The sequence below is a fragment of the Branchiostoma floridae genome, chromosome 2 (assembly GCF_000003815.2).
Source record: "Branchiostoma floridae strain S238N-H82 chromosome 2, Bfl_VNyyK, whole genome shotgun sequence".
NCBI lineage: Eukaryota > Metazoa > Chordata > Leptocardii > Amphioxiformes > Branchiostomatidae > Branchiostoma > Branchiostoma floridae.
The window spans coordinates 4816114-4827014 of NC_049980.1; the positions used below are offsets into that span (position 1 = coordinate 4816114).

The following is a 10901-nucleotide window of genomic DNA, read 5'->3' on the forward strand; positions in this document are numbered from 1 at the left end:
CAATTGGACAGCTCCGCAGTTATTAGTTTCTTCGATTACGCAGCAAAGCAGCTTTTTTAAATCTGCTTGTGAGATTTCCTCCGATGAAATCATGTCTAACTAACTGACTTATAAAGATTTCATTAATACCCGATCTTTAGGCTTACGAACTATTGGCCAATTTCGTGATCACAGACTGGACTTTTTTAATCAACCATCAGCAGATTAACAAGCCTAAGCAGATATGGGTGATCTCAAGTCTTCATTAGTTTCCTGATGAAACTACCTGCGTCGGAAAGAAATTGTAAATAGTGCTTTTCAAATGCCTTGGAAAAAGGAAATAATTTTTATATCAACTTGTTTATTGAATAAAGACGAAGTTAGACATTTGTTTGCAAATACCTCAAAAGTATATTCTTGCTTTTTCTTCATTTCAGACGAAGAGAGTACGGTTCTGCTATCAATAAATTTCAAGTGGGTAACTTCAATTTTCATTGCCTTTAACTATCCCAAAAGATATAGCTATAGATCTAATTATTTGACTATTGGTATCTGAGTAGATGTATCACCTTATCACTGCATTTATCATTATAGCTCTATATATATGTACTTCAAGTGAGGCTTCGGCTTGTTTTTTGCAAATAAATAAAGAATGATAGATATAAATTTGATATTAAAATGATAGTCATGAAAGAAAAACAGGTCATGCATCTAACTGGTAGTGGAAATTAGACCACCTAAGCATCAGCTTGTTGCCAAAGGATACCACGGAAAGTTATGCTTGTCCCCACAATTATGACGTTTTCCGATTTGAAACCTTTATGAGAAAAAATACTGATAAAAGCAGTTCTTTCAGTTTGATCCCGACTGTGAATGTCAACAGACACAAATTTTTATCACGCCCTGACGGGTCCAATATGCGTGATATATGTAACGTCATACGTACGCGAGTCGTCCTTCTCCCCCCCACGCCCGAAAGATATTGCAAATCGACCGTCATCGGTCGAGGCAGCCTCCTTTGTATGATTGACACCGTGCCGGCGCGTTCACAGGATGTGCATTCCGTCGTGCGAGCGAGGCAGGTACTATGTCACAGCTCTTTGCAGACGGCATCTTCATCCGCACAGTCCCTAATGGGACATCAAAACGGCGGCAGAGTTGAAAGAAAGGCCTTGCATCATCGTGGTATTTATAAGTCTGCTCTTACTCTCTAAAGCCACAAGATCGGGCTGGATCCTGGATGCTTAGAGCAACGCAACAAGAGGAACTGTTACACCAGTGCATGCCGTGAGTAACCATTACCATTATAACTCTGTCTGTACTCTCTGAAGCTACAAGATCGGGCTAGATTCTGGATGCAACGCAACAAGAGGAACTGTCACACCAGTGCCTGAGTAACCATTACCACGGAAGCCGTCGGCCCTATTTTATCCGAGTGTATTACTACCTTCCAGCCATCACGAAAGGTACTACAGATATGAACTGGAGATCCTTCAAGCAGATTCTCTGGTGCTAAGCGCTCTGGATGCTCACGGCCATCCTTGATACATGCTGAGATTCTTCCGACCACTTCGATTGATCTTCTTGGGGGCATCGTTGACTTCTTTGGAGTGGCTCCAGCTACTTCTAGTTTTGATTGTTTAAGAGCTGTACACGGAGTGAAACACATGTGAGGCATTTTGCTTGGCGGGTTGGTATGTCGTTTGCCAGGGAGGTTGGTAGGATGTGCTGTACAGGCAGTATTTCTACACCAGGGTGTTTTACACCAAGCGCGTCTCACTATCTTTTACTAACCTCGGCGGTGGTGTAAAAAATGCCAAAGATTTGAAAACAGGTAGGAAGATATTTTTGAAGTGTCGGTACGTAAAACATTGGGGGAAGAAGAATGAACGAGTCGTTCAGTACCACCGCGCCTTGCAACGGCACCGAGTGCCCGGGATCGTCCTCTAGCTCTTCTCCGGACCACAACACGGGGTCGGACGACGCCACATGGATTCTCACAAGCGCCTTCATCACATTTACAATGCAGTCAGGTAAGTACAGAATGCCTTTTTCCTACTAATTGTATGTTGTTGTTTTTTTGTTATTCGCCTTGTAGTGTCTATTGCAATATACATGTAATTCAACAAGTTCCTTTTTGTTTCTGAAACAGTGTATATGTTACACGGATGGGTTGCTAGTCCCTTCCCCTCCTTGAGCACGGTATCCCCATTTTTCGTCCCTTCCAAAAGACGATGAAAGCCCAAGGGAGATGTCCTGTCCCCGGGCTCGAATTGGAATTTCCCAGTTACCGACGAATTGAAACGAGGAGTTTGGCTTTGAAAGATGCTTACCGTTGAGCAACAACGGGGACATACATTAAAATTGTGAGTAAAATTTTAAGGCAATGCCACTCTTTCGAATAAACGTAGGGCTTTTCTTTTCGACTATAGTGGCTGTAGTTTTGAAGACAAGCCACATTCACGTTGCAAGTAGCGGTAAAAATAATTCTGGAACATCGACCAAATATTGCAACCAAAATATTGTTTTCTGAGCAATGTATTTGTTATCTCTTGTGCTGTATTTCCTGATTATGATGTACGCCCAGTATGCAATAAATATAAGGCTATCAACAAGACTGTAATTTAGAAGAATACACACGTACACTATATAGTGTCTTTCATCACTTCCAATAGCATTTGGAAGCTGGGGCTCTGACGACAGACCGTAGCAATGTTACTATTGACCCGTTAATGGAAATATCGGGATAAAAGACGACCCCCTGCTGTGAAATCGGCTCAACGCTACAGGGTTGAGCTCTATAACAACGAAATCCATCAAGCCGTTGTAATTGCATATTTCGACAGTTTTAAAAAAAAGGCCTCGGCATGACGGTGGTACTTAGTTAAGCAATTGTCCTTACTGTTCCTGAAGTAGGGTATATTTTTTACAGGGAGGGGTTGCTGGCCCTTTTCCTCTGTAACGTGCTCGAGGCAGCTTCTAGAACATCACCTCACCTAGTCCCATCCTCATCAGGAGGGTCGGGGACTATGGTTGTTTCCATCACAAGTCTTCACCATTCCTCCCTGTTTTTAGCCATCTGGGTGCATTCCGCCAGGGAGCTGCCTGTCCAGTCCCTAGAACATAGGAACACCATTTTACGTTACTTCTAAAAGACGATGCAGTTTTAATGGAGATGTCCTGACCCCGGGGTTCGAACCACGGGCTCTCTCAGTTACCAACAATTTCAAACCGGATGCTCAATTGTGAGAGCTGCTAACAGTTGAGCCACAGTGACATTACTACCAAGTGTGAGCGAGTGAGGCCATTTACCCAGATGCCAATATTCTGAGCAAACGAACGGCTTTTCTTTCCGACCGTAGTTGCTGCATTTGTTAAGTCAAACCACGTACACGTTACAGGTGGCATCAGAATTGTAGAAAAGCATTAAACGGGAAAATAGTAATTATAGAACACTTTTAGATTGCTACTGAAATATTGAGCTTAAAGTCATGTGTTTGTATCCTCGGGCGTTGTAATTCCATAGTTATGAACATATGACATAGAGTTTTTTCCATATGGAGGTTGTGTCTCTGGGGATATGTCATGGCACTGTTCATATTGACCCGTTAATGGAAATATCGGGATAAAAGACGACCTCCCTGCTGTGCAATCGGCCCCACGCTGCAGAGTTGAGTTGTAAAACTGAGCATATCCATGCAATCACAACGGAAACCGCTGCAACTGCATATTTTGCCTATTGAAAGAAAAAAAGACTGTGGTATGTTGCAATCGGTCTTACTTGTCACCCTTGTTCTGGTATATAGGTCAGGAACTTTCATCGCTGTTTCTGTAGCAGGGCATGTTCTTACAGGTAGGGGTTGCTAGCCCCTGTCCTTCAACTTGTTTCAGGCACCTACTCGAACCCGATGACACCCAGACATAGATGACTGAAGAAGATTAATCGACCAATTTGACAGCTCATCAGTTATTAGCTTCAACGATCTACACAGCAAAGCAGTTTTCCCCGGGAAAATGTCATGCTAGTCTTAGATCTTCTTGTGAGATCCCCTTCGATAACATCATATCTTAGAATGGTTTCAATGCCTGATCATATAGGCCTTCGATATATCGGCTAGTGTTACACACAGTGCAATGGCTCAATTAACCATCAACAGATTAACAAGCCTAAGCGTTTGTCTACGTCTTCAACAATTTATGAATTACTTATATTCAATCTTTGGATAAACGTACAGTTTACTAATTCTTTGTATAGTCATTTCTTCCGTGGCTCCATGTGACTTAAATGACATTCAGGTCCCTCTGCAACTATTTCACTTCAAGAATGACGCAGCATGGTAGATTAAACAGGTCTTAGATATGCTCGTGAGACTTTCTTCCTTGTCATCGAGTCTTACCCGGATTTGGATGACTGATCCATCGCCCAATTACACGGCTCTTCTTTTTTTAGTTTCTACGGATTATGCAGCAAAACAGCTTTCCCATAAAGATGACTTACTAATATTTAATCTGCTTATGAGCTTTCCTTAGAAAAATTATATCTTAGAAAGATTTCAATGCCTGATCTTTTAGGCCTATATGCTATCGGAAAATTTCACATATTGCAGCGGTCCAATCAACCATCAAGCATGAGCGAATATGGGTTATTCCATTTGGTCATTAGGTTAGGGGTGGAATGACACTACTAGTATCTGTTGCAGACCTAATACCTTTTCACACGAGAGGCGGAATGAGCCGGAATGCCGTCTGAATGAAAAGTGCTGTATATTCCTGGGTATTCGTAATGCATTTTAGAAATTCTCACTGCATTCGAGATATTTGCGTTTATTCTTATTGCCGGCCGGTTCTCCATTGAATAAGATCAGAATGTTTCGAACTGTATTGGAATGCCTTAGAATGTGGTCGTACTGCAATTAGAAAAGTTGGAAAACACTTTGAATGCCGTTCTATATTTCTCCAACTCAAAAGTACCTCGAAAGTTTTGAGCACAACAAAAACATTAAGGACGGCCACAAGAACGGCAAAAATATCTGGAATGCAGTGAAAATTCCTAGAATACACTACGAATTACCACGAATATACAAAGACTTTTATTCAGACTTCATTCCGGCTTATTCCGAATTTCGTGTGAAGGGGCACTGCAGCCCACGAAGAGATGCCCTGACAAAGGAACTTGAACCAGGTTCTCCCCGTTATCAAATAATCTTAAAACCGATAGCTCATATGATTTACGCTAAGCCGGCAACAGTTAAGCCACTAGGACCTATATAGAACATCCGAACTAATTTTGAAGGAGATAGCCACTTTATGGTTATGCCACTATTTTGACCCAACGTACGTAATATTAGCAGTTGAAATGTACCTCATCGGACACGGGGCCCCATTTATAAATACATATTAGGTTCTTTCGAAGACGTAGTGCGGCCATATCGACATATCCTGACCCCAGGTCTGCCAGTTACCAACTAATTGAAAACCAGGAGAGCAGCTCTCAACTTTGAGAGCTGCCAACTGTTGAGCAGCAATGGGTATATACCTACTAATTGTGAATGAAATAACCGTTTTACCGTAATGGCAGTCTTTAGAATGTATTTTTATTTTCGACAATGGAGGCTGCAGTTTTGAAGTCAGACCACGCACACGTGACAAGTAGTGTTAGCATTAGGGAAAGGCGTTCGGAAAATTATTAATTATATTCATTTCTTCATTGCAAGTTAATGCCCGTAGGCCTAATAGCATACAAGATGAAGCAATGGTATACATAATTGTATCTCTATTATAGAACGCATTTTCTAGATTGCTATTGAAATATTGTGTATAAAGTCGTATATTCTATATGTGATTTTTATTTGTTTTGTTTTTCCACGTTTTTGTAATTCCTTATGTTAAGCATGTGAGGCTAGCAACAAAACAGATATATGAAGAATACACGCATATGTCATAGCCCATATGGAGGTTGGGTCTCTGAGGACAGACCATAGTTATATTACTACTGACCCCTTAACCCTCAAACCACCGTAGCTTTTTTGTGACGTAGATTACCGTATGGGGTCAAAACTGACCCCATAACGTTTTGTACAAATACATTTTTTTGTGTGAATCTTTTTGTGATTTGTATATATGTATAGTTTCATTAATCTATGTGGGACAGTCTGACATGATTAGGTGAGAATACTTCTAGCTCATTATCATAATTTATGCAAAAGATCATGAGGACCACATTTTGCACCAACGCTATTCAGACCGGGAAGGAGGTTTTTGATGCCTGTACCAGCTTCAATGCAATATAGTGCATGAATGGCTTATGTTAGGGCCACCAAACTTGGTAACTTTTTAGAAAATGTTGATAGCAAACATTTTAAGTGAAAAAAGTATGTTCATCATTTTTTTTATGTTGCCATGGCAACGGAATTCTGACAGACATATTTATTATGAAATTCTCTAATTTTGTATTAAACATTTTAGTTTTAAAGTTTTCTTGGCAAATAACAATTGTTTATCACATCTTATAAAATTCAACATAAATTTCAGGACTCAATATTCATAATTTATGCTAATTTGATGACGTCATCAGTCAAAATCCAAGATGGCGGCCGATATTACCTAGATGACGTCATAATGTCATCATATGATATGATAATGACACAAAAGTTGGTACAATAATTTTGGCTTACATGTACATCATTCTCTGAAAATTTCGTGATCCTACAAGAAGTAGTTTAGGTGTGGGTCGCAAAAGTTTGTTTAAAAAAACGCTGGGGTCAGTTTTGACCCCACTGGACCATGTATAAACTTTCGAGGATAACTTAATTAACAATGAGTCAATCTCGGTAAAAACGTATAAGAAGTTATAGGACAGATATACAAACAAACTCCTGGAAGGAAATTTGTTTTCGACCAGAAATGACAGAATGGCACACATTGACATACGCCTGGGGTCAGTTTTGACCCCATACGGTGGTTTGAGGGATTTATTAATGGAAATATCGGGATGAAATACAACCTGCATGCTGTGAAATCGGCTAACGCTATAGGATTGAGCTGTAAACCGAGCAAATCAATCAAACGGTTGTAATTGCATATTTAGGCAGTTGTAAAACAGACTACGGCATGTTGGTATATTTACGTGCTGTAACCATTATAGTGCTTAGTAGTGTATAGGTTGGCATATTTCCTTGTTGCTTTCGTTCGTAGTAGGGTATATTTCTAAAGAGAGGGGTCGCTAGCCCTTTGCCATGTATCAATTTGACCCAAGGTCTTTCAGTTAACCAGGAGCTAAACTGTGTGAGCTACCAGCAGTTGAGCCAATGGGACATTCCTACTATATTTTATGAGTGAGATCGACATATTATGGGCATGTCACTTTTTTTCTCTGTTGCTGCAGTTGAGGAGTCTTACACGTCTTAGCGTGTGATTTATAGCCAACCGTTTGTTGAATAATACAACCTTTTTTCTTAGATTACAACTGAAATATTGTTTTCAAAGCAACCTTTTCTTTTCTTAGTCATTGTAATGTATTTCCTTATGTTAACGCATGTCCGGTATGCAATAAGGATAGCAACAAAATAGTAATGTAAAAGAATTAAATACGTACAATATAGCACCTTTCATCTGGACTAATAACATATGGAAGTTAATTCTCTGAGGACGTACCATAGCAGTGTTACTATTGACCCATTAATGGAAATATCTGGATAAAAGACGACCTCCCTGTTGTGGAATCGGCTCAACGCTACATAATTGAGCTGTAAACCGACCAAATACATCAAAACGTTGTAACTGTATATTTCTTGAGTTGAAAAATAGACTGCGGCATGTTGGCGACTAAAAGAATGTTTTAATTGCAACATTGACAATAATATGGATCGACATCCGCACGCGCATCGATTTCCATCCATTTCCAGAAAAGAATAACCAGTTAGATTGACGTAAACTGTAACCATGGGTTACGCAGAATGTTCATTTTCGAAGTACACCATTGACGTGTGCAATGCTATACACATAAAAGAGATTTCAATACTTTAAACATTTTAGGCAGTCGCTGTAGATAACACTGCAAACCTAATTACGAAAAAGCGGTACAACTATGCAATGGTATTGTGTGATAAATTCTATTTGTAAATACACTCTCAGGGCTCCTCTATCTGTTTAAAAACTAGGCAAATGAACAGGTGGTCTTTGAATGGCTTCGTCAGATCGGTACGCGCACTAAGACTTGTTATTCAAAGAACGTCCGTTTTTATTTAAATTCCAACGTTTAGTGGCGTCAATGACCCTACAGTGAAGTTTGAATGAAAGACAAGCAGATGATTCTGCTACGTCCCCTTCCCTCTCCTTTCCCTCTCTTCCTTTCTCTCCCACTGTCTCTTTTTTGCTCTCACCATTTCACTCTCTTTCTTTCCCTCTCTCAACTTCTCCCTCTTTCTCACTTTCTTCCTCTCACTTTCTCCCTATCTCTTTCTACTTCCCTCTCACTTTCTTTTTCCCTTTCTCTCCCCCCTCTCTCCCACCAAAGATAACACCCCTAGTCCAGGGTTACTAAAGCCCAGAGATGAGGCCATTACAGACGTGACCCATTTGGCCCATCTGGTCTCAATCTGTCAGACCTTCCCGTTATCTCATATTAGGTGGATTACCAGAATGGTCTTCTATTGCCTCTGTCGTAGCACATTAATGTAGTTCATTATGGCTAATGGTTGGAAGAGGCACGACATTACATTTGTAGGTCCAATTTTGTCAGTCTTCATTTGAACAATGAAGATTTTGTATATTATGCAAACGTCATTAAAAGGGGTAATGCTAGTTTATCCACTTGGTAACATGTAGCTATATATGCTATCTTTAAAAAAACAAGGTATTTAGGGACATATCGACGGACGGTGGCATTTTGAAAATATGACTGTTTATATGAAAATATGACTGTTTATATATATAATTAACACCACCATTCCTCCACTTGTGATCCCTATATACATTTCTAAAAACAACGGATAAGGGTTACCCTGCGGATTAAGGTGAACTGGCGTTAGGTTCTAAGCATACTTTTCATAATCTACATTCGAACATCAAGAATAATGTCATTAGAATATTGGTACACTGATAATTTTTCAACCATTTCGCATTGAATACTAGTAACAACGCGTATAGAATACTAGCATTTCCCCACCATATTCAAGACTTCCCTAAATTATTCAACTTGAAACATGCACTGTAAAACATAATATATTTCCAGGGGCGGTTTCTACTATTTGGGTGGGGATTTATCCACGGGTCTTCTTGATAGGGGTGTTTCATGCCCCTTTAAAGATTTTCTGTTATAGGATAGTGCTAAAGTTTGTTTGCCGCGGTTTCAATTTTACACATACCAATCCTCAATTGAGAACCTTTTGTAAAGCTTATTATGCATTTTACATATTTGAAAGAATTGAACCTATTACCTCATCGCTAAGGTAGCAACATCACTTTGGAAACAACGTCAGAAACGTGACATATACAGAATCTTTAAACTTAAAAAAACTGCTTTTCTATAAATGATAAAATAAACAAAAACAAGAACGTAACTCCTTCAGGAATACCACAGAAGTCATGAATGCTCCTAGTGCATCCTCTTGTTAACAGTTTCTGACATCACTGCATCACTAAGCCACTCAGCATGTCTGTTATATGTCTGCAACAAGCCATTTCAGAGATTACGACGTAAGACTCCGGAACAACTGGGGTACATTGCGACTGGCATGTTCACGTTTGGATCGATAACTGGGACCATAACGTGCCCGTAAAAGACAGCTTGTACAACACTGTGATGTTCCGCGGTGTGAATTGTGGTAGATATCTCGCTCAGACAGATGATAAGGATAGATATGTCAAATCGAACGATTATGCGGTTATTACCGGAACAAACATTTTACTTATTAATTCTACTTATTATATGTCTTTCGTGTAACAGTTTCTGCAAAGAAGCTTTATTTAATGGGTCTAATGAAAGTGAAATGATTTTGATAAAAGTACAATGAGTGTTAACATTGGTTACGTGAGGTGTGATATGTAGTTTCTATCTTATTCAGGCAGATGATAAGGATAGATTTATCAAAGTGAACGATTATGTAGTTATTACCGGAACAAGTATTCTATTTATTTGTTGTACTTATTATATGTCTTCCGTGTAACAGTTTCTGCAAATAAGCTTAAGTTTATACGGTGGGTTTAATAAAAGTGAAATGGTTCTGATAAAAGTACAATGAGTGTTAACATTGGTTAGGTGTGGTGTGAATGTAGTTTCTATCTCACTCGGGCAGATGATATGGATGGATATGTCCAAGTAGATGATTATGTGGTTATTATCGAAACAAGCATTTTTCTTCTTTTTTTTCTTTACTTAACTGTTTGTCTTTCGTGTATCAGTTCCTACACTAAAGAAACTTTATTCGATGGGTTTAATATAAGAAAATAAATGATTTTGTAGTCGCTCATGACATGGATGTCCCTGTAGCTCAATTGGAAGCGGGTTCACAGTTAAGCTCCTGGTTCCAATTTGTTGGTAACGGGGAGGCCATTGTTTGAACCCAGGCAAGGTATCCTGCAATTCGTCTTTTACGGGGACGTAAAGAGAGCCCCAGTTTCGAGGACGTGCCTCCAGTACGTTACAACAGGACCATTCCTCAAATGGGTACATATAATAAGATATGAATTTGCGGCGAAGTATATGTATAGCTTGAAATTTATTTCAGTTCAACTCATCCTCTGAGAAGTGACACCATAGCCGGCATGATTCACTGGTCAGCTTTGTAACCTTTTATTCAACCTTAATAATCTTCTCCCTAAGCCCTTTTTTGTATGATTACAAGGGTAGAGGAAGACCCATAAATTGGGATTTAGCGCGTAGCTGTTGTTTTAGAGAGGGCAAACTGAAAATTACAAATTGA

General features: G+C 39.5%; 1 protein-coding gene across 1 annotated transcript in view; it reads left to right on the forward strand.

Annotated features, from left to right (window-relative positions):
• Nucleotides 1-1793: 1793 nt before the first annotated feature.
• LOC118410676 (putative ammonium transporter 3) overlaps nt 1794-10901 on the forward strand; it is a 12198-nt gene continuing 3090 nt past the window's right edge. The window contains exon 1 of the mRNA XM_035812480.1: nt 1794-2012. Within this exon, the coding sequence (XP_035668373.1) occupies nt 1865-2012 (148 nt within the window). The 5' untranslated portion in view covers nt 1794-1864. The remainder of the gene's footprint in view (nt 2013-10901) is intronic.